The 24,940-nt window shown below is 41.8% G+C and overlaps 2 protein-coding genes across 2 annotated transcripts; one reads left to right on the plus strand and one right to left on the minus strand.

Annotated features, from left to right (window-relative positions):
• Positions 1-6,151: 6,151 nt before the first annotated feature.
• On the plus strand, positions 6,152-9,121 carry oprd1b (opioid receptor, delta 1b; the record flags this gene model as incomplete). Its single annotated transcript, XM_080501557.1, has 3 exons — positions 6,152-6,393; positions 8,007-8,359; positions 8,592-9,121. The coding sequence occupies 3 exons, from the start codon at positions 6,152-6,154 to the stop codon at positions 9,119-9,121; spliced, it is 1,125 nt and encodes a 374-aa protein (XP_080357683.1).
• Positions 9,122-19,148: 10,027 nt separating this feature from the next.
• On the minus strand, positions 19,149-23,955 carry rcc1 (regulator of chromosome condensation 1). Its single transcript, XM_080500938.1, has 10 exons — positions 23,868-23,955; positions 22,777-22,873; positions 22,486-22,673; positions 22,210-22,377; positions 21,705-21,801; positions 21,490-21,612; positions 21,240-21,380; positions 21,035-21,154; positions 20,686-20,838; positions 19,149-19,898 (listed from the first exon to the last, which is right to left on the minus strand). Exons 2-10 carry the CDS (start codon positions 22,853-22,855, stop codon positions 19,723-19,725), a joined length of 1,245 nt encoding a protein of 414 aa, XP_080357064.1. The 5' UTR covers positions 22,856-22,873; positions 23,868-23,955; the 3' UTR covers positions 19,149-19,722.
• Positions 23,956-24,940: the final 985 nt, after the last annotated feature.

Raw genomic sequence — 24,940 nt, forward strand, 5'->3', positions numbered from 1 at the left:
CAGGTTGAGTGGGATGATGGTAATGGATCCAGATGCTGCTGTACGTCGTAGCCAATGTCCTCTCTGAATGGAGAAAATGTGTTGAATCCAACATTGAGCTGAGTTCACTTCGCCTCTTCCATTAGTTGCAGAAGACAACATGCATGCGTGGGTTTGGTGGTCATACACTTTCCACCACCATCATGAGAAGAATTTAAAATAATCAATTAGATTCTGAAATGGGGAGGGGAGGTGCAAGTACACGCCTGTGAAATGAAGCAGCCCTGGACCTAAACAGGCCAATGGAAATAAACCTGACAATAAACCTCGTCCTGTATACAAAACCCTGATGTAGTTCATCCCGAAATGTAATTATTTGTGGAGTGGACTAGCAGTCCTTTTGTGGCATGTTGAGAATTACTTCATGACTCAATACACAAGCTGATCGCCTCTCGCTCTAACTCTGCACAGTTACATTCACGCACCAAATGTCTGGCCAACCCTTGAGGTTGGCCGAATACTTCAGAGAAAATCTCTGACTTTGATTTATTCACTTTTGAAGAGAAAGACGGAATCATGTGAAGTGCAGTCGAATGAAGTGCAGATCATTTTGTGCAGTAAACGGGTGACGGGTGTGTCGTCTGGGCAACAGCAAGCCGTGGTTTCGTGGCAGCCAAGCAACGTACAGTAGTTGGTGTCGAAGTCTGAGTCAAAATGGAGTTTTAGCCACATCGCGCACGACCAGACATCCAAAAATTATTATTGTATGTGGACTTTGAAAGGTTTGCATGTGTGCGTGTTGGCGTTTTCCAGGTCCCCACAGTCCAAACACATATATTTGTTAACTGGCAATTCTAAGCTGCCTGTATGTGTAACTGTGAGTGGATCTGTTGACTTGTGTTTGTGTAGCAACAAAGTGTGGTGTGAACTGTGAGACGGGGCAAAAATCTTTGCTCTACATAATTTCTTACCATCTCATCCTACCTTATCAACATCAAGAATTTTATCCAACAGAGGACAGCAGTTGCGGGTTCAGCGCTGTTTACCTGTAGCTTGGATTGTGTTATTGTAGGGTGGGGGTGTAAAGGTAAATGCCACAGGCTTCATACAGCCTACCGATGAGCAGCTTACACAATCCCACTGAAGTCATTTATGGTATCACTTTATGTAAAGTGCTTGTGCTGTATGAAACCTTCACTGAATAGCCAAGGTCTCAGTTTAGCTCTTTGTAAAGCCACTTTCCATATCAATAACATGGTTCTTCCTGAGGAACGAAAGAAAGAAAGACGTTATTGATACACCACTACAATGCAATACAAATTGTGATTCATTCTCCAGTGAAGATGAACTTGACTGCTGCAATATTTTCTCAACATGGGTTTTAAAAAGAACTCCTGAAAACATTTAGTTTAACCTGTGACTAAAACAAGTTGGAAAAAGAGCAAAAAAATGTAAAGACAATTTCAAAATTAACAAGATTTCTCCTCCTTTGCCCCCCCCCACCCCCACTTCCCCATTAATAATTTACCCAATCTTTATACCCTAAACATAAACATATCTTGCTTTCCGTGCTTCATTGCCACCATATCGTATGAGCCGTTTATTTATTATTAATGCCCATGATTTCGAATCTGCCATCGTACGATGCAAACATGCTACAGTCAGATCTTGTTGCAGCATGAAAACAGTTTGAAAACAAATCTGTGGACATGAGTTTCTTTGTTGAAACAGAGCAGACATGTTTTTTTGGGGGGGTGAGACAGATTCACAGCATGATCTGCTCACTTCTGCACCGCAACTGCATAATACCACAGCAGGGCGTCTGTGACTTCTCCACAAATTAGTAACGCATAAATGTACAAACTGTCATCATCACTATAAGGAAGCGGGATTTATTTATTTTTTTGTTTGTTTTAGCTGACAGGCAGGGAAAACACTGCTACAACATGATGCTTCAAAGCATGTGCTCTTGTTTATCTCTGCATGGCCCCGTCACCATGGCAGTTAGTAGATGTTCTCCGCTGACACTTCCCACACACTTACACACATTTATTTTATTTCCCACAGAGTATCAGTTTGAACAACAGAGTCTGAAATTAACCAGGTGCCTGGCTGCACAGTCTCCCTGGGCTTCAGATGAAAGGAGACGTTTAGTCCTCATCTGCTGAGCTCTTTTGCTCGTAATGATCGCCTCTTTCTCTCTGGTTAATTTTTTACTGGTTATTTGGTACCGATAGAAGATGTTGATCTTACAAAGACAATTATAAGTGATCATATTGATAACTGATATTTCATTATTATTATTATTATCATTATTATTATATATCAGCATTTTGTTAAAATGTAAAGGCCCATGAGATGATGAATGATGAATCATGTTGTAACTGATGCTGTACAAATGAAATGGACCTGAACTGGGAATAAAAAGTCAAAGTGTGTCTCTGGTGTCTGGTTTTTTTATTCATCAGTGAAGCGGCTACTTTTCTTTTGTCTGGCTTTCAGCCTGCGTAAATACACTGTTCTGCAGAGAAGCAGTGGAACATCAATCCACAACCTGTCATCACTGTTGATGAAACAAGAACACTGAGGCACGACATGCAATTGTTTGGAACTTTAATGCGTCCAGAGAAACTAATAACACTGCCTATGAGTCTTAAGATTACATGTTGAATGTGACAAGCTGATTTGCCACACACAGCCTGTGTGCAATTGTTAAATAGTGATGAAATGTGACAGCCTGCTGCAGCTCAGTGCTCTGCTGTGCTTCAGCTCTGACAGCTGCAGGACAAACAGGTAGCTTAAAACATCACCAAAATCCCAGCTGAACACACTCGGCTGCTCCTCCATGCAACAGCCCGACAAAGGAAAGATGCTGGCAACAAGAGGTAATAAATCGGCAAGATGTAGGGCTCTGTGTATCCCTTTATTGTCTGACCTTTCAGTAGTTGTGAAGTATACCAGCTGATACCATGACCCCTGTTGCCAACTGAGATATTGCAAGCTGACAGCAGGTATAAAGCACATCTATCCACAACAGCAGCAACATATGACAATTTATTAAAGCTATAAAGTTAGTCAATTAGAGATTATTCATTGAAAATGAATCAATTGTCAGCAGGTGATGGAAGAATTAACTTGTATTACATCATTATACACCAATACTGTGTCACACACACACACACACACACACACACACACGCACGCACGCACGCACGCACGCACACACTATATATATATATATATATATATATATATATATATATATATACTTATTTTTCTCTGACATAAAGTCGGTGGGCACAGAGGATCAGCATAATGCTTCCCCAGGTTTCCATTGAGCTGATGAGTGATGCGGGTAATCATGCCGCCTGTACAGACTAATCATGAATGATTCTCCCCCGGGGGGAGAGGAAGAAATTTAAAAACAACGGGAGCAAAAGCTGCATTTTATAGCTGCATTTGATTCCTGCTGGCGACTGTACGTCAAGACCCACTTCCCTGTATTCTCGCTCGCCACACATTTCCACTGGTTCTCTGAGGCACACTCAGAGAAAACACGAAGTAGTCTCATCTTATTCACTCAATCTACTGTCGTTATGGACCGCACATTAAAGAATTTCATTCTTCCTTAGTGTGATGAATAGAACATTAAAAGTAACGGTTTATGCCACCACAGCTCCTGGAGCAGAGACAGGTGGGGGTGATTCCAGTTTTTGAAGTGCTGTATAAGTCATTTTACACCGGCGATGTGAGCTGTTCCTTGAGGACTGTTGTTGTTCAAATGGAGTGTTGTGATCAAGGCTTCAATGGCACAGTTGTGTAGGTATGGAGGCGAGACAACTGTCGGGCCGGGATTTACTGACGGGCCCTCTGGAGGCGCTGTGGGTCGAGTTTATGAAGCACATATGAAGGGAGGCGTTCATCTGATGACCCCTGTCACCTCTTCATTCACTCCCTCTTCTCATCAGTAAATTAATTTTTGGACAGAGCCCAGGACATGAAGGCTGCAACCATACCTGCAGTCAAAGGCAAACACAACTCACTGCTCCTCGTCTGCCTTCTTCACACAAAACATTTTGTCTGTTTTGTATGTGGATGAATGACATTTGCTCCATCTACATTTAGATTATGCAATACTATTGAAGATGGATCTATAAAAAATATACATCTGCATGTAAAGAAAAATCAAAGTAGATCTCAGTAAACCAGTCTCTGAATGTACAGTGTTTGACTGAGTCCTCTTGTTCAGGCTTATCCTCACTTTCATCCCTTCAGACATTTTGTCATGCTTCTTCAACATTGCTTTTCTCATCATTTCCGTGGCCACATGGATGTGACACTGAATCAGCCACTCGAAGATGTGATTAGTCCCCCACTACTCCATTATCTGAAATGTCTTGCTCCTATTTCCACATAATCCGCCCCTGAAACATTGAAATCAAGCTAAAGAAATATAATCAACATAGAATAGATAAGCCGAAACTTTCAATAATGATTAAATTGTGTACAAATTCTCAGAAAGAGCCAGAAAATTCCAATTAACGCTCGTCATCCCATGCAGACAAGCATAATTTATATTTAGATGGAGCAATGAAAAGGGAGGCTTTGGGAGCTACTGTTTACCAAGACGGCCATACTCTTGTGACTGTCCATGCTCTGCACGGCGCTGTCGGCGGCTGATTAATGGCGAGAGTATTATAAAGGTCAGATAGTAGAGTACACAATGACCACTACAATTATGAACACGAAAGACTCAGCTAAAATAATAATTTTTCATCTGTGTTCAAAATAGTCATTAAAGCTGAAAACCCACTCAGCCACACTGCACATTTGCACATGTAGGTGACAGTTTCAGCAGACGCACATGATCACATGCAGCTGCATATTCCTGATGGTTTCTAATGTTCATGATGTGGATAAAATGCAGCCTCAGATAATTGATGAATTTGCAAAAGTACCCACCAGCTGTGATTATAAGGTCAAACATTTGTGTAATTAGACAAACCAATGACGTACTGTGAGCCATTTGTGCCAACCTGCACTTTGTGCTGGACAATAAACAGTGAAAGCCTTCATTAATACATTAGGTTTGCTGAAAAAATTAAAAGTGTTTTGTTTATGGTGAATTGTCTTTAATGACAATGAAAATGTGAAAATACCCAGATGAAAATTATCCAAATGCATATACATCAGAGGGATACAACTGCATTTAATTCAGCTGAACATGACCTCCACTGATTAAATATTGACTCTGAGCAAATACAGACTTCTCTAATGAATGTGTCTCTGTTTGTTTGCTTACATCACTGCATGTGATCATACACCTGTAACTGATACCAGCATTTACTTCACTGGGCAATTTGTTGAAACAATTTGTAGGAACTCACTTCAAAATCCTCACACTTGACTGCAGCTATAGGCTATGAAAACCATCTTAAATATTTAATAAGCCGTAGTACTGGCAGGTAATTGCATCATCCCGCTGGATTAGTCAGGTAATATCACTGAGGTGGCTGCCTGGTGAGAACACCGGGCTGAGTAATGGAGCTTTCCTAACAAGCCAAAGGCCATGGGGAGTGGGAGAAGTGATCCAGGGTTTGGAAAACAGTGCGGCAATAAGAGGAATTGCCCAATAAAGACGCTGTAAAGCTCTGACAAAGCTCAGGCTTGTTATGACTGACATTATTTGATGAGCTGCTGCGTGGCAGGTGGGACTTCAGCCAGTTATTTTGGTTGAGGGAATAAAAAAAAAAATGGATGTGATGAAGCATTATTAGTTGTTGGGTCTAATTAAGCGATTGAGAGAAAAAGAAAAATGAAAACGGCTGAGGCGGGGCAAGAATTGGGCAGGAAAACGCACAAGAGCGCTTCGCCAAGGGGAGCGCGCAGCAGAGGCGCGCAGGAGGAGAGCGAAAGAGAAACAAGAGAGAGACAGAGAGAGAGAGAGAGAGAGAGAGTGAGAGAGTGAGAGGAAGGGGAGAAGTAGAGAGAGAGAGCGCAAGAGAGAGAGAGATGTAACAACCTTCAACATCCTCTTGGCTCCACAGTTTCTGTGCGCTCCTATGCACCTGCACTGGAAATCGACTTTCTCACTTGAAATTGTTTAAAAAAAAAAAAAAAAAAAAAAAAAAATATATATATATATTTTAATATATATTAAAAAAAAAGAAAAATGGAGTTTTCCACTTTTCCTCCCGACGACTTTAAGGAAGGGTTCTTTGTCTCCGCAACTCCTTTTAACAACACTACGTCGTTTGTGGAGGATTTTCTGAGTGCGCCTTCAAACGAGACCAGCCGGGCTGCGAGCAACGACACGACGCGTCTCATCATCGCGGTGTGCATCACGGCGCTGTACTCGCTGGTCTGCGTGGTGGGACTGCTGGGGAATGTGCTCGTCATGTACGGAGTGGTTAGGTAAGACAAAAACACGTTTAGAATAATCGTGACATCCGTAGATATAGAGGCAAGATGGGGAAACAAGACCAAAAAAACCACACAAAAAACCAACCAAAACAAACAACAACCACAAAACAAAACATGCAATTAAACTTGTTTACTAGTTTCTTGTTTCCCACAACCCGATAAAATACATTTTCAGACCTGAAAGACATGCGTTATGTATTCCATTAGATAATACGAACGCACACACGCACACACACACACACACACACACACACACACACACACACACACACACACACACACACACACACACACACACACACACACACACACACACACACACACACACACACACACTGACCTCTGCAGTGGTCCTCTGTAATTGTCTACAATTTCAGTGTGTCTGAGAGCCACTTTCCAACTGAACCACCCACACACACACGTGCACCTCCTACACAAAGATACAGAGAGGGAGTGTGTGTGTGTGTGTGTGTGTGTGTGTGTGTGTGTGTGTGTGTGTGTGTGTGTGTGTGTGTGTGTGTGTGTGTGTGTGTGTGTGTGTGTGTGTGTGGAGGGGGGAGGGGGGGCGCTGCAGGACCATATGATCAACAACTTAGCCTTGAAATTACTTCATTGCAATAATTATTCCTGTCTGTCAGGAATTATGCCATGAACTGTAATGATTGATCTGAGTGGGGGAAGTGCCAGCATATTGAACTGTCTAAATTAACAACTGAGATTCAGTGTCTGCTATAAAGTGCGTTTGTAATTGCAATGATGTTCATGGGCTAAATCAGCTTGAGCAATAATGTGAGTGTTGGGCCTAAAGTGTCATTCTATCACGTCCCTCTGCTGCAGCTGAAGTAGAGAGATGTGTGGGCGGATGAAGTATATGAGAGTTTTTGTAGTTTTGTTTTTCCAATTTCAAAACAATTACACAAAGAAAAGGCAGTCCTGATTCTTTGGCAATGCAATTACGTTTGGAGTGAGATCAATGGATGGTATGGAATAGAATAAATCTCTTTATGTGAGGGAGTAAAATAAAACAGGTAAGACATTCTTTTGTCTTCGGTTATCCTTTTACACGTCTGGCAGGAAAAAATGCATTCACAAACTCAATTTAGTTAGATGTGACCGGCTCGTGTCACGTTGTGGGCTTACGTGGATAAATCCAGCTTCATTCCGACTGCCAACAGTGTGACAAGTATCCAGACAAAAATGCACCGGTTAAACAAGAACGGAGAAAACAAAACTAGCAACATGGGATGTGAATATTTTCTGTAGTGTCAAACCCAGCCTGTTACACCAAGGCAGGGTTGAAGAACGTCGCTTCACTGAAGCTGGTGTGTATTTAGAGTACTGCCATGACAGATCTCTCCCACTGAATGTGTCCTGCATTCTGCTTCTCAATCATTTCGAAAAGAGGAAGTGACAGATTGGTGGATAAAAGGGAGGACACGGTTGAAATGGAATGATAATTTGGGCGCCAGCCTTCATGCTTTTTAACAGAAATTGTGAGTCAGCCACAAAATGGCTCAATTTATGTGACACGGCGACATGCAGAACAAACATTTCATCTTCTCCACCTGGCTGTGAGCCATAATCCTCCTCTTCCAACCTGCCAGGTACACCAAGATGAAGACAGCCACCAACATTTACATCTTCAACCTGGCTCTGGCCGACGCGCTCGCCACAAGCACCCTCCCCTTCCAGAGCGCCAAGTACCTGATGAGCACATGGCCCTTTGGGGAGCTGTTGTGTAAAGTGATAATCGCCATCGACTACTACAACATGTTCACCAGCATCTTCACGCTCACCATGATGAGCGTGGACCGCTACATCGCTGTCTGTCATCCTGTGAAGGCCTTGGACTTCCGCACGCCCGCCAAAGCCAAACTCATTAACGTCTGCATCTGGATCTTGTCTTCTGCCGTCGGAGTGCCTGTGATGGTCATGGCCGTTACCAAGGAGAGAGACGGTGAGGGAGTTTTATTATCGAAAGGGGAGGAAAAAACCCCCCAATCCTGTAAATGATCTTCACTGTATAAAGATATCAGTTGTTCGTTCAGGCTTTTTGAATCTGTGGTGTTTGGTTTTGATTTCAGGGAGTAATCACCACAAAAAGAGAGAACATTTCTGCCGGGTGATTACCTTAAATTAGCCTCTCCACACGACGCACTATTAAACTTGTAATTGTTTTAACTCCTCAGGAAGAACTGCCTGCGCGCTCAAATTTCCCACACCGGAATGGTACTGGGACACAGTAACCAAAATCTGTGTGTTCATCTTTGCCTTCGTGGTGCCCGTGCTGGTGATCACCGTGTGCTACGGGCTGATGATCCTGCGGCTGAAGAGCGTGCGCCTGCTCTCCGGCTCCAAAGAGAAAGACAGAAACCTGCGGCGGATCACCCGCATGGTCCTGGTGGTTGTGGCCGCCTTCATCATCTGCTGGACGCCCATTCACCTCTTCATTATCGTCAAGACCATGGTGGACATCAACGACAAGAGCCTCCTGGTGACGGCCAGCTGGCACCTGTGCATCGCTCTGGGCTACACTAACAGCAGCTTGAACCCTGTGCTCTACGCCTTTTTGGATGAGAACTTCAAGAGGTGCTTCAGGGATTTCTGCCTGCCATATCGCTCCCGCCTGGAGCAGAGCAGTTTTTCCAGGGCACGCAACAGCACCAGGGAGCCCGCATCTGTTTGTGCCCCGGCACCCACGCAGAGACCGCCTGCATGACTAGGCATGGATCTGTCGGGTGGGAGAACAGTCCAGAATGACCTCCAGACAGAGATCACTCAGTTCTCCACCACGGGAGTCTGAATCCACAGATGGGCGACGTCTGAACACCCGTGGAAGTCGAAGATTGATTGTGATTTTTGGTTTCATCTGATGAAACTCTGTGAAACACAAACATGCCTGCGTGTGTCTGTGCTGAAGAACATTTCACTCTAAAAGTGTACGTATATACCTAAAGTGTAAACAAGACACAGACATGTTCCAAAAGTGATGATCGGTCTATTTCGGGCTCTGGTTAAACAGAAAACATCGGTGCAGTGTATTTCACCCTCATATTGGGTGAATCCTCTGGGCCTCAGTCTCGGTTACACACAAATCTCTTCAATGGTCAGACTGTCAGGCAAGACATTGATCCTAAACACACAGACAATCTTATTAAGGCATCTTTTTATGGGGGGAAACTGTGTCCAGTGTGCGATTGGCTGCATTAGTCACCTGACCTGTCAGATTGCCTGTTTGTGCTTGATGAAAACCAGACCGACTTCTGTAGAAGAAAGGAGAAGACAGAGCAGCCGAGGCAAAGCCGCTGCTGGTCACTGCTTGTCTGTGTCCGGAGCTTTTATTCATTTACAGATGACAATCACATTATGCTGCAAGCAAAAGTGCTTTTTAATTGTCGACATCTGCAGGGTCATCTGCCGTACAAATGATGACCAGTTTCCTGGTGAACAACAAAGACACATTATCACCTCCGGAGTCATTATGACACAGTGGAGAGCAAACAGCTGCCTGTTTACAGGTCCAGCAGGGACGGGCATTATTAATCTGCAGCGTTGGAAAAACAGATCAACATCAACACATTAAAACAATTCCACTTTGATCCTCAGCCACTCTCTCAAAAGAATGTGTGTCCCTTAAATTGTTCATGCTCCATTATACGCCATTGCTGTTGAGTTGAGTGGTGACTATCTTTAGTTTAAGAATCGTCTCTATTGTCTTTATTACACAGTGTGCAGTTTTGATTTGATGGTGAGGTTAAATTGAAGTACAGAAAACACAATGAATATAGTGACTTTCAATTGACTTCATGATTTCACTTTATAGTTTATCTACAAAATCACACTGTGAAAGTTATACAAAATGCGATAATGTGAATGTTAAGTTGAGACTATAGTTCCTTTATGATCATAAGTGGAGGATGTATGCCGTTGTGGTGAGAAGAGGACATATAATGAAAGAGCAAGGCCACACACATAGTTAAGAGCTGCTATGAAAGAAGTGATTTTCTGCACAAGCACAGCACAGCCGCGCTTTCAGTATTGATTTGTTACATTTTCTTTCGCTTCTCTGGCTCATGAAAAACGCTTGTAAAAGTAATTAAAATAGCCTGACAATGTCGCTGTCCTGATGAAGCCATGATGACTGCTGTTCCGCTGACTCGGTGTTTCCTCTCGCAGGCAGGCTGCTCTTTTTTTTTGTGCACAACCGAAATCCTCAGACTGTAAAGTGAGGAGCCGGAGGGTAAAGTGGCATTACTGTGAGGTAACTGTTGGAATGCCATGAGATGCATTAGCAGGCTGCAAGAATCTTCCTTTCCATAATAATGCTGCTAATGGACAGTTTTACACTCATGATTGGTAAACACTTACAGATGTGCACAAAGAGGAGCCCTTTTGTTGTTGTTGTTGTTGTTGTTGTTTCACTAATACAAGAAAACATTAAAGTCGATGCTCATCTTTCCACTGCAGTCATGCAGTTTTGTTTCAAAGGGAACCACTATATATTTATATATACTTTATGAAATGTAAAGCTAACATTGTTCTGTCATAGAATATTTCGGTGTTGATGTGATTTGTTTAATTTCAATGTGCTGTCAAGCTGTTGTACTGCAAGCCTTCACTTTTAACTGATTATGAAGATCAAGTCTTATGATATAACTACGAAGAACTATAAATGGCAGACAATGTATTGTAAATTATGACAGGAAGAGAAAATGTTTCCTGTCTCCTGTCTGGACTATCTCTGACTTTCTTTCTTTTTTTAACCACTGTCATGTATATATATATATATAAAAAAAAACATTTAAAAGTTCTGCAGTTTTGAACTTTAAGTCTATTGAATGAAAAATTGTACCGTAATGCCTTATTCACCTTTGTGTTGAGCGACTTTTGCTTTTTATGAGGCTAAATAATGTTTGAACTTTAAACTTTTGTTTCACGGCTACAAAATATAAAGTACCTTATCACGTGAATATCTTAAGCCCTCAGCCTTGGAAAACTGTATTTATGTTGTTATATAGGTTAGCAAAGGCTCCACCTTACACTTTTATTTGAAAACACTGATGTAATTTATTCTAAGTTTAAATCTTTGTTGTATTTTCTGTATTGTGAGTGAAAGTAGTTGATGGGATGAAGGTTTTATTATCGAAGGCAGGAGGCTTCCCTCATTGGAAAATATGACACAAAGTGTACTGAAGAAAGAATAAGATCAAATAAAGCAAGAGTAATACTGATCGAATGATTTGATTTGAACAAATTCTATGGAAATGATTCCAAATGTTAATATTATTTAGTGTATCTCAAAGTAAAACATATGAATAACAAGAATACTGGTGAAATTGACATACAATAATATTCCTTTTTGTTCAATTACTGCACATCATCTCTGGTCACAATTTGTCATCTTTTTAGGGAGTATCAAAAATTTAAATATTAAAATCAAAGACAACCACCACCGGTTTAGATAATTTGCTCATTTCATCAATTAAAGGATGTTACCAGTGATATGAAAAGATCATAGTCATTATTCTGTCACTCACGGCATAATGACTTTCCCACCTTTTCAGTGGCTCAGCAGCTGATATCTGGAGCCATTTGTATTTGTATTATATATAATTTTTTTTTCTCCATGTTTTTCCAAGTGGATTTGAACAATTTTTGGTGTGGACTGTTGAAGGTCGATTTGATGTTTTAGGGAACCACAGTGCCCATGTATTTGAAGGACACTATCAGAGTAATGTGTCTTGAATGGACTTGTTGCTCTGTACTACAGATAAAACAGCTGCATCAGGCTACAGAAGAATTTTACAGCCATCGGTTAATGGATTTTATCTTTTCATGAATAAAACAACATGAGATGTGACTGAAACTATGACTCAAATCAGCATTTGTCCTTTTTACTCAGAGAGTAAATTAAGAGTTAGAGTTTTTATGTTTAAAAATTTAATTCTCAATTTGGATGAGTTGAATAAACTTACCGGCATGAATCATTTCAGTGTGTCAACAGAGAAGCAAATATTTTATGAGCGGTCTAAACACAAGACATGGCAGAGCATTCAACATTTCAGTGAGTGATGCTTTGTTGAAATGTCAGAGAAGCCTGCAGAGTGCTCGATTGAAAATGACAAATTCTTTCCCTGATGTGTTTGTGATCAAGGTTACATTATTAAATAAATGTGGCGTCCTATTTTATTCTATTTCCAATGGAGCATTCTCACTTAAAATGTCACTGTATACATGGTCCAAGCATGCTCTGCACAGAGTCAGCATTGCTCAGGGTGTTTAATGACATCCTCCAACCACATGATCGCGGTGATCACGTGGTTCTGGTTCTGCTGGACCTGACTGCTGCATTCAACACGTGGACCATGATGTCTTGATGTCCCGGCTGCAGCACCTGCCTGGTGGGCATTTAAAAAGAAAAATGCCTCTTCTGTCATGCCTTGATGACATCAGAGCCTGGATGGACTTTTAACTTTCTAAGTTTTAATGAAAACAAAACTGAGTTGATGGTGTTCTGGCCCAGTGGCTCCGGTGAACCCCTTCTTTTCAAACTGGGTCCCATGGCTCCACATGTGAAGCCAGTGGTTTTAAACCTAGGTTTTAGAATGGACAGTGATTTTAAATTGGACTCTCAGATTGGGGCAGTGGTTCAAGTTCAGCTTCTGGCACAGCAGCACTTTGAAACAGTAATCCATGCTTTTATGATATCACGGCTGGGTGACTGTCACACACTTTATGTTGGAGTCATAAAGTGTCAAAAAGTCATTCTGGCTTCTCTCCACTGGCTACCTGTGCATTTTATTGTTGTCAACCTTATTGTTTGTTTTACTGTATTTGACTGTATTTACTCTTCTATTGTAGTTTATATTTTGTCTATTATGTGAAGCATTTTGGCTTCAGCCACAGCTGTTTTAAAGTGCTCTATAAATAAAGGTGACTTGACTCAAGGGAGCTTTAATTTAATTTCACGCACATGTTTAACAACTGAAATCACTCTCTGCTTTGAATGATTGACGATGCAGAGAATAAGAACTCCGATTGGACGGTTTCAGTCTCCTATTATCCCTTTTTCTGGCTGTTGCAGAGGCTGAAATACATTTTTCAAATGATAGGATTGAGATGAGTTCTGTCTGAGCATCTCAAAAGCTTCCATTCAAGGCCTCAAAGTGCTCATATCAGAAGACAGACAGTGACGTTTGTGATGGGGAGGATAAAGAGAGCATGTTTTCTGAAGGATTTCCACAGTGCAAGCAGCAGAACACAGACTGTCGTGTGTTCCCTATGAAATATACATGCCCGTGCCCATGTGTTCACTGTGGAGAAAGCAAAGTACCAACATGAATAATGTAGTCAAAGACCATAAGCCAGCTTGTGTTATGGCTTGGCTGTACGTTTGTCATGTTGTGAATGCCAAGGCAGTTTGTTCAGCAGACCAATCAAAATATATACGGCGCCGTCGTGACATTTGCTCCCACTGAACCTGCATCTGCCGCAGTTTTTAAATCTGGCTCCTGTTGTGCTCGATTTAGAGGATTTATTGTCAAAGTTTAGCCACATAAGGACAGAGGAGACGAGCTACTGAATGACATGCCGATAATTAAGTGTTGTTGTCTTTTGACTGTAAATTATAGGCACACATACACTCAAATTAAGTGAAGCAAATGAGAACAGAGAGAATCTTGCAGAAGCGTTCATTTCGAGTTAATGACATCCTTCCGACAGCTCAGAGCAGACACCTACATATTGTAAATCAAGCTTGCAGAGCTGCACCACCTCCGGACTGACAAGTGTGCAACCTGTCAATACTGAGTCCCTGCCATGTAGCCAAAACTAGACATGTTCACAAACGGAGGAGGATGATGCTCATACAGGAACAGATTTGACAACTGGGCTGGATACTTTGTGGTATAAATAGTTGCCATCTGACAAATTAGGTCACCAGACTTCAACTGAAATGTTTACAAAATGACGGACAATCAAACTGCTGTGAAGCCATATTTCTTAATGTTTTGCACCATTGATGAGTGAATGATTGAAACTGGGTCATCTACTGTATTGGCAGTTATGTTGGACCAATAAAATAAAAATATATTTTGTGGAAAAGCAAGCCTTAATCCTTGGTTCATAATGTATTCCGTCAACATATATTACCATCCCCGACATCATGTCCATATGATATATTACTATTACACTTGCCCCGTTTGTTTGGTCATATGCTCCATTTATTGCATCTTTAATAGTTCTATTTATCATCTCACCGATTGTGTAAACAAATGTAAATATGAACATAATCTGGATTGCCTTAAGGAGTATTACAAGACTCATCATCCATTTGAATAGGACACACATGCGCACACACACACACACACACACACACACACACACACACACACACACACACACACACACACACACACACACACACACACACACACACACACACACACACACACACACACACACACACACACACACACACACACGCAGGTTTCCAGCAGAGATGTGACACTGACTTATTCACTTCCTGTACTGACTCGAACATCAGTCATAACTAATTCCGGCAGCATCCTAAAGTCTGACCATAACTTAATCTGACCTTTAAAATAGTTCTTCACGTGGAAATTTTCCAAAGTGAACTTGATTTTTTTCCTCACAAGATTGACAAGTCCTCTTACAGTAACTTAAGCATGGACACCTGTAGCTCTGCACAGTAATAAAAAAAAAAAACCTACTTTGAAGAGGGGCTCACATTTTCAGAGAAAGGATTATATACTGTATACTGACACAAAGCTACTGCTGGTGAATGTGAAATACTGTGCTTAAAAGATGCAGCATTGGACTATTCATATTAGCACATAGTTTGGCTCTCTGGCTATTAGAAGTTTGTTGGATTTATTTTTTTATTTATTTTATTTTAACAACTGTATTAGTCTCCTTGGGGCAATTTTGACCAAATCGGTAGCAGTCACACAGAGCAGCGCTCAGTGGGCAGCAGGTGGGGATCGAGGGTCTGGCTCGGGGACCCACAGTACATGTTTTTGGGACTGTGGTGGGGAACCGGAGAATCTGGAGGAAACCCATGAACGAACGGGGAGAACCTGCAAACTCTATAGAGAAAAGACCCAGCTGGATTTGATACCTTGTGGCCCATGGTTATGAATGGTTGTGGTAGTTTTCCCGAAGACACACGGACCCCTGTAAAATCTATGTTACAGTTTGAAAGAAGGATATTCAATCACATTTTGTCACAATAATTTGGTGTCAATGATTTTCAATCAATCGATCAATCCAAACTACACTAGCTCACACACCTCAGCTTGTTCTTCTTCAGTAAATCGTGTCCAGCGTAAATTTTATTCGGTCTCTAAATGTCCGGGCGGGTGAAACCATTTCCCTTGAATTGGATTTATTTGGAGTTTCTACAAGTGCAGACAAAATAAAACATGCAAATGTATATTAATCATTTTGATGACATGTAAAAAACCCAAGATTACACACACAAAAAAATAAAAAAATCATAAATGAGACTTATTTCCATTATAGTTCCCTCACCAATTCCTTTCATCCTGGTTTTATCAGTGGCATCTTTCTGTGAAACTGGCCTCTCCAGCTCGTCTCACCTGCAGTCTACAGAGAGGATTTCTACCATCATATATAATATGGACCTCTGTAATTATCACACAATCCATTTTTTTCAGTGACATCCAGGTCTGTTGAAGGGTATGAGTCACACGCCAAAGTGGTTCAATAACAGGGTTTAATGCCTGGTGTTACTCTGTCAATGTGACACGTTCGTAAACACGAGCCACGTCAAGAGATCTGCCCTTCTTTAATGCCCTGGCACAGCTGTCGGTTCTTCACTACGGGCCTCATGAGGAGGCCTCCAGTCGCAAGACGAGAAGTCCAATCTGTCAAGGCAATCACTAGTAATTACAAGCATCGTCCGCAGGCGATGGAGGACCAGCGGCTTAACAGCAAGAGAGATGTTCATTTGCTAATAATACCCTATTTGATTTCCTGTGCACACACTCTTAGAAATACATGTGGGGTTTTTTCAGAGCACCAGCAGCAGGGGTATTTGGTACTGTTGCCTTGCTTCCACACAGAGCAGCATCGCACCCTTGAAGGGTGATAATATAAGGTTTTGAAACATTTTTAAATGTTATAAACATTTTAAGGTAGTGTCCACAAATAGGTTTGCAACATTTGTACCGAACAAGTCAGTTCTTACCAAATGCATGTACATTCTATACCTGCAAGACACAAACCATGAATCAACCCGCTCCGGAGTAAAATCGGTGTAGCAATCACGTCCATATCGATTGTACCTGTGGCATGTATTTCTAATTAAAAATAAGAAAAGCTTTTTATTTGTGTGGGTGTATGAGTTTCATCATTAATGTGTAGTATTCATAGACAATGGCAAATCGATAAGTATTCTGTGTAGTGGCTTGTGAACGAGGTGTGAATGACGCAAACTCGGGACTTCTGATCAGTCCACCTGTATAACTGCGTCATATTTTAAAAACACATTTAATGACAGTAAAATGTGTGGAACACTGCCTGCCACACATTCTCTAACAGACTACAAGTGGTCTGTCCTAAGAGTCCCCTTGAATAGACGAAATGAAAAAAGGTCGTCTATTCAGAGTAAAGCCTATCCAAAGCATTCAAATCATGAACAAACTCTGTATTTCCTGATTAAGACATACTCGAGAATCAGCACTCAACATAATATGAAAAGATAACGTTAATCATCAAAGCAGTAGGATAACTCAAATATGCCACTTCTCTCTCAAGGCACAGCTAAATTGTTCAAAAATGGTTGTAATTTTAATAGTATGATGCTGCTTCTGACGATATCCTGCAGACTGCAGAGAGCCTGTTACACGTGTGCAGTGTAAAGCTCACACAAAAGAGCACATTAGCCAAACAAAAGCTTCTGAAACCCACGTATACATCTCAGAGATGATCAGCCATTTGGTGTGATTAATTTTTCCTCCCTGCATTATGAGAGTGAATGTGCAGCGGTGCAGGTGGCCGGGACTCCTTGCACTCCACTGTGATTAGTTTAACAAGAAGAAGATTAACACCCACAAGCGTTCTGAAAAATTCCATTTTGCCTTCTGTCAGTGAAAGGAACTAATGGCAGGATGTCACGGTGAAAATCCTGTCTAAATATCGTGTCTTTGTGTTATAAATGTGCAACATTTTAAACCATTATCAGACTCAACGCTCCAGTATATGAAAATTAACAAAAGCATCCATCTGTGATGTTTGATGAAGGATTCCATAATCTCACAACCTAATTCAGTATAATTATGGCCTCACAGTGTCTGCATGTCATTTTTATAAAAGTCCTTGAAAGCATTACTGGGGTCTTGAGAGGCCGTCAATGCATATTACATAGGGAAAAAAAGCTCTTTTTGTGAAGCAGAGATGAAGAAAAACTTTCAGACAGACATTCATGCACATACAGGTTGCATGTCTTTCTGAACCAAACTAATCAGGAAGGTATCATACATGAGAGAGAAGCTGTTGAATTATTATTGTTATTATTTTTTTTTGTACAAAGTCATTCCTATATAGGAATATAGCATACAGCCTCGGATGAGGTATGCCAGTTTAGTATTCCTGCCAATACCAAGTCTGGATTAATAGAGAGGGATGTGCCAAGAGAGGCATTCAGTTTAAAGTCAACGGGTCAACAAAAAATATAAGTGAGAGCATGTAGATATTTAACAGAATCGGGCCCAGGATTGAGCCTTGAGGGACTCCAAATCAAATTTTGATCTTCCCACACTCGAAATCACTGTCCCAAAGGAGTTGTTTGATTAGCAGTACTATGAATGATGAAGAAAGAAAGCCAACATCATGAAGAAAAGAAAGTTTGTGGTAAAACTAATAGATCAGGTTGGAATACATCGGTGTCTAAGGACTATCATGTTTTCAGATGATACAGTGATCACTTTGCCATCACATTGATTCCACGCCAATGTAGAGCTGATGAGGTGAACCTAAAGCTGTAAAAGTTTGAGAACATGAAATCAGGTGAACTGGAGTAAAACAAAGTAGAAATGTGAAAGAAAATGATCCACTGCGTCAGGAATCAACAGGAAAACGCAAAGCAGATAAACCCTCCTTAATCGTTAAGTCTTTATCAGGACCAATACAAAAACAATATGAAATGAATTAGGCAATTGAAAATGTTTCTACTTAGGAAGCAAAATATTAAAGTGGGGCATCGGAGGCTGGTGGGTGGTTTGTCTTGTGGCGTTAGCGTCCACCCTGAATGATCGTCTGAGGCACTGACTCCATGAAGACACCATATACAGTGCATGGTCACAGAGCAAGCTGCTGAAAATAACCCAACAAAGGGCCCAGGTTGATACATTAACTGCTTATGAAAGATACTTGAGCATTTCAAAGTGTTTGGAGAAGCTTTTTGCCACGAGGACTCAGCCCTCACACTTCATCTTCAGTCCTTATGGTCAGATGAAAGGAAGATGAGGGGAGCAAAGTCCCCCCCGAGCGTTTCGCCTCCCATTAAAAATAAAAGCGCCCGGCTTTGATGTACCTTTTTGTACTTGTAACATCATTAGCATTCTTAAGTGTCTTTGATTTACATTTGTGACTCTGCCTGTACAGAATGTGTCATTTGCATCCATGGACAATATAGTATATTTTCATATGGTTTGTTTTCCCCAACAATATAAAAACAACTTTGATACCATGAGAGAAACAAGTTTCACATAAAAACTTTATTCCAAGACAGGAAAAGCAACAAAATGCAGGATACAGTATGACGTGTTACTAAATGTCCAGATGCAACTATTTATATGCAGTGGATAAAAAGGAACAGTAGTTGTACGTGTTTTACTCGCCAATCTCCCATGTGAACTGGAGTTGAGATAACTATTGCTTTAATGAAAACATTATAAAAGACTTGATTGGGAAGTCATTAAACAGCTTGCACTCTCGTCTGTTACATACATGCACCATCACATACATCCAATTTTAACTTTGCAAGTCACAGAAATGACTACACTAAATTTTAATCAAATTCAACAGCTAGTTCTTTAAAAAAATATTCTCTCATTTGTCATGATCTACCAAAAACAGCCATGAACCTCCACTCCCCCATGCTAAGACAAACGCAGTCTCGAAAAGAGGCCGAGACCTCCACACAGCTCAGCCCGGGGCGTTTTACCCCTTTTCCCCAGATTTAAGCACCCACAACCAGGCTCCACCTTGAAACGCATTGAAATGCTCCTCAACGCTGTGGAGAGAATTTTTTTTTTTTAAATTGGGTTTCTTTCATCAGCTCTCCTGCTTGTCTTTGACCAGAAGGACTGTGTGCTGCCCTCCACTGGAGGCCATCAGTACTACACGGTTCTCCAGCTGCTGCCCTGTCATCTTCGCCGGGCTCCACTCATCATCTTCCTCTCCAGTGCCGAGCTGCAGGTTGGTGCCCATGCCCCAAGCATACACAGACCCTGAAGCACAGCAAACACAGAGACTGAGCTTTTTTCCCCCTCTCCTTTGGCCAAATATTAGGAATTTGTCATAAGATCACTGAAACGGAGAGGAGACTAAATAAAACACTGATTAACAAACTGTACAAACCCAATTGATGGGATGCCACATGTTAGCAAAAAGCTTCTTGACCACGATGTGAACAAAATGCTAGATTTTAATTTTGCAGCATTAAGAGTCACAGGAGGATGAGGGGAGTCATGGTCGTGAAACGTTTATTTTCCTATACCTTTAATTAAACTGTGCTTACTAAACTAGCCAGTGTGTCCATGGCCATTTAAAGATCATCAACTTCAGGAATTTTGGTCTGAATGCATTTTGCTGTAATCATATGACAAATTCATTTTGTGACAAGGTTGTGAACAGACACCATTTTAACAGTGCATATGGTCGTTTTCTGAATATAAGAGCTGATGAATCATCACACCACGACGAGGACGTATGAATCAGGCAAACACACATAGATCTGGAGAAATACTGAGATTTCGCTGTAAAGGAAAATATTTACTACACCTTCAGTTAATGTGTGTGAGGTCATGGGTGTGCTTCTCTGACAAGACATTTTGTACTTTATAGATGGTATGCTGTTTAAAAAGAATGTGATGTGCTCCAGTGATGACTCCTATAGAAACGAGCGGTCAAAAACACATCATTGAATTGCCACATACATCCGTTTGTTGCTGTATTAAGTAAATGAGGCCTATAAATGCGATCACTTGACCCACTGTTGCATTCACTTTCCCTTACCTTCTCTGGTGACGGCGTAGCTGACAGACGCTCCACAAGTTACTCCTTTAGCCGGCTCTGCCAGCGTCACGCGTGTGGGCTCACTCTTCTCTCCAGCCCCCGGACCCAGACCGAGACGGCCATAGTCTGCTCTGCCCAGGCCGTACACCTGCCCTTTAAAAGGAAAAAGGAATATGTGATGTTAATAAAGGTTTCTCAGTTTATGCCTCAACACATTCTGGTGGTGGTGGGGGGGGGGGGGGGGGGGGGGGGATGTGTGTACTTCTATTGGGTAAATAAATAGAGGGTATGGATCGAGTGGAATTTTTAATCCCACACAGTAAATGTGGATCAGACGGATTCTGCTAACCTTCAGCATCAAGGCAGATGGTGTGATGTTGTCCTCCGGAGAATTCTACCCAGGAGGTGGTAGAGTTCTTGAAACATGTCAGTTTTACTGGTGTGAAACAAGTCTTCGGGCTTTTAGTGCCTAAACAAGAGCAATAATTTAAAAACAGAAACATACAATCCAAGAGAACGAGAGACTGAAAATGGAAGCAACATCCCACACTGACCGAGCTGGTAATAGTTTGAGAGGCCGAATCCGTACACGTGTCCCTCTTTTGTCACAGCAAAGGTAAAGTATGCTCCGCAGAACGTGTCAATGAAGTGAGCCTTCCCTTTGACTTTTACAATCTGAGGGACCAAGAGTCGCTCTGCAGCCACAAAACAAGAAAAAAGAAATTCAATTCAAAGGAATGCAGAAATACGATGGTTATTGTTCTGCTTTTCTGCCATTAAATTGGAAAAACTCGTGTTCCTTACCAAGCCCTTTCCTGCCTCCTCTGTCTGCAAAACACTCGGGCACTCTGCCCAGCTGCCCCTGCTCAGCCGTACCCATCGTGTAAAGATTGCCCTCCAGAGCCAGCAAAGCCACGTGATCGTTCCCTATCAAAAATATTTGTTAAGTCATATTTTTTTCAAGTTAGCATATGGGAAAAAATTTAAGTAACCCATGGACCTGAATAAATGTTTCCTACCTGAAGCAATTTTCATAACCGGCTCCAGCAAGGGTACTTTGATGGGAGTGCGGGACGTGTTCATGGGCTCCAGAAGACCAATGACGCCGTTGTTATCCTGGAGAAAAGGACGCCACATGAACAGAAATGAGTGTTGCAGTGCGCCGGACTCATAGCTAGAATTGACCCATCTCTTTGTGTTGACAAGAGTTTCTTGTCTTCACCCAGCGAGCCGGGACCACAAACTGGATGGAGTGGTGAAGAAGATGGATGGAATGATCCAACACGCCAAACCCCCCCCCTCCAGGAATCCTCTCAGTTATTGTTTTAAACAATTAGCCAACTCCCAATCACTATTATTCATTTCCATTTCTTAAATATATAAATCGAAGCCACTAGGTTTATTCTCCATTGAATCAAGGTCTGGTAAAATGAGCATTTATACTATTTTTGTGGGTCTCGGGTTATCCCCCAAAAAAGTAAGCTATTATTGCACTTCTAGGGGTGAAAATGGTTGGTAACTAACCCTGAAGCTGCCCCAAATGTACACTGATCCACTGTCTGTCAGTGCAACGGTGTGGCTGTCCCCCGCAGACACCTGGATCACCTTCTCGTCAAGGGCCACCTTTTCTGGAACCATCTCCGGTCCTGTACGACCAAGAGCCCCTTCGTCATTACAACCGAAGGTGTAAACCTAAAAAAAACCAAAAACAAACTGATGTTTACATTGGTGTAAGAGGTACAGGTATAGATAGGTTTAATTTCAAGAAAAAAAAAGAAATCCAAACAGATGTTTACTTACATGTCCAGACTCGCTGAGGCACACAGTGTGCATCCCTCCAGCTATCACCTGCACAATTTTCTCTGGCAGTGACAGCAGGGCCGGCTTCTTCCTCTGCATGATGTCCTCGCCTAACCCCAACTGCCCCACGTCACCCTGGCCCAAAACCAGAACCATGCCTGCCTCGTTACGATGGCTCCTGTGGAATACTGGAAACACATTTGTTTTTAGCTTCACTCGACCTCAACTGCAAACCGCTGTAGAACTTACTACAGTTGTGAAACGTCTGTGTACTTCCGTCCCACAGTTTACCTTTTAGTTTCTTGGGCTCTATTTTATCCTGTAAAACATCTTCAGTCTTCCTCTTGGCAGCCTTTTTGGCAGCAGGCATGGTGGCAGCACTTTTGGACTGTGAGTAAAACAATTAAGCCATTATTAATAAGATTAATAAGTCAGATCATTGTCCTGATACAGAGTGCACTAGAAAACACGTAGTGCAGCTTGACTATTGATCAGTTTACATAAATGTGCAGTCACTTGGACCCCACGGCAAAACAGAATCGTTTGGAATTCAGAAGTTTTAGAAACGGAACACAAAACAAACCATGCATCCGTGTCTGATCCGTGTTTTCTCTAGTGAGGTCTGACACACCTCGAATGACGAATAATTTATCCTATCATGTAAAACCAGAAGTACAGGAAGTCCAGCTACAACCAGGCGCCGCTGCCTGAGCTCCGTCGGGCACAAGCAAGTCTTTATTTGAATCGTGACATTAAGTAGAAGCTGTCGAGGTTCAGCAGCTGTTCGGGGCTCATCTCAATGTCTGGCTCGGTGTCACGTTTCCTCCAGTCCTCAACCAGCTGTGCCTCATCTGCCCTTGCCGTTATGCTGCTTGCGAGACCACCGTCCGCAGGAGTGGAGCACGTTGAGCACAGATTCAACTGCAGCCGTGGCGCTGACCTCAGGTCAACACACCCATGGCAGAGAGAGGGTACAGTCGGAGCGAAAACACTGACCAAACATGGAGAGGGTGAAAATGAACAAGGTGCGTGCTCTCGTGCGGCAGGACACATGTGTCCTTGCTACCACTTGGATTTAGTTCGGTAGCTCGAACAGGTTCTTATAGCTAAAAGCTCATAGAGACACAAGCTATCGCCACGGCAAGAAATCAACGATTAAAACTACACGTCGCTGCAGTTGAAATGAAGCTCAATGGAGGTCGACAAATTACAGTCCAACTCCGGCTGGCTAACTGTTTGCTAGCCGCTGCTCGCTAGCTGGGATCGCTAGCGTGACCCTCAGAAATGAATAAACTGCATCACGTCCCGCTGATGGACGCTGCCCTGTTTAGTACGACATGTCTGTGCAGTTTTCCCTCTACAGGAAACGGTAAATTACAAACCTGTGAGACGCAGGCGCCTGCCGTTTAACAAAAAGTGAAACGAGGAAAGCCTGTTCCCGGTTTTCAGACGAGCAACGCCCGCGAGGCTTCACGCTCTGTGGGGGCACCGTTAAGCCCCGCCCTCTTAAAGAGACAGGAGCACTCCGGTACGCGACCACCACAACACACACGAGACGAGGTTACTTCAAAAACTGTCAACCTCTTATCTGTTATAAACTTCTAATAAATGGTGGTTTAAGTCGCTTCCGTCTTTAATTATGTTTGTAAAAGTACCACTGATAGATTAGATCAGACTTCATTTATCCCACATGGGGAAATTCGTTTATCATAGCAGCTCCACTTGGCACAATTATATTTGTGTGAATGTTGAAGCAGTCAAACATTAGTGATCCAAATATTATTATTATTGTTGTTGTTGTTCTGACATCTTTAATGTGATACACTCCAGAAGAGACCCATCAGACTGGTTCAGAAGGCTTTCAAGAACAACTTCCAAAAGAACATTCAAATTTTGAGGTATGTGATTTTAAAAGTAGCAGAGTAGATTGCACTGTAGAAATTGTTCGTTTAACGGAAACAAAATACTTTGACAATATATGTAAAGTAAAAGAACCCCAAATTTAACTTATATGCTGAAATGCTTTTTTAATGGTCAGTCTCATTAAATTGATTACAAATAAATGCTGATGCGAAGAGGACACTGCTTAATGAGCGATTCATTTGTACTCACTGCCATCAGGCTTTACAACAGCAGCTGAGGACACAGTTTGAGTGTCCCTCCATTACCCTTTCCTCTCATCAACAATAATATAGGCTATTTACACACACCATTTACAATCTATCCATTTGAGAGAGACTTTAAGAATATGTATGCCATTGAGCCTGTATTACTGTTGCAACCTACATATATTGTTTTGCATATGTATTTCTCTTTATACTTTTCCATTGTGCTCGGATTCAATATTAATATTTTAATTTTGTGATGGACCTGCTTTAAATTTAGATGTACCGTACCCAGGTATATTGCACTCAGGGTGGTTCAGCTTCACTCTTGGAAAAATTGGCTTTCTGTA

This window comes from Blennius ocellaris, assembly GCF_963422515.1.
Source record: "Blennius ocellaris genome assembly, chromosome: 8".
Classification (NCBI taxonomy): Eukaryota; Metazoa; Chordata; class Actinopteri; order Blenniiformes; family Blenniidae; genus Blennius; species Blennius ocellaris.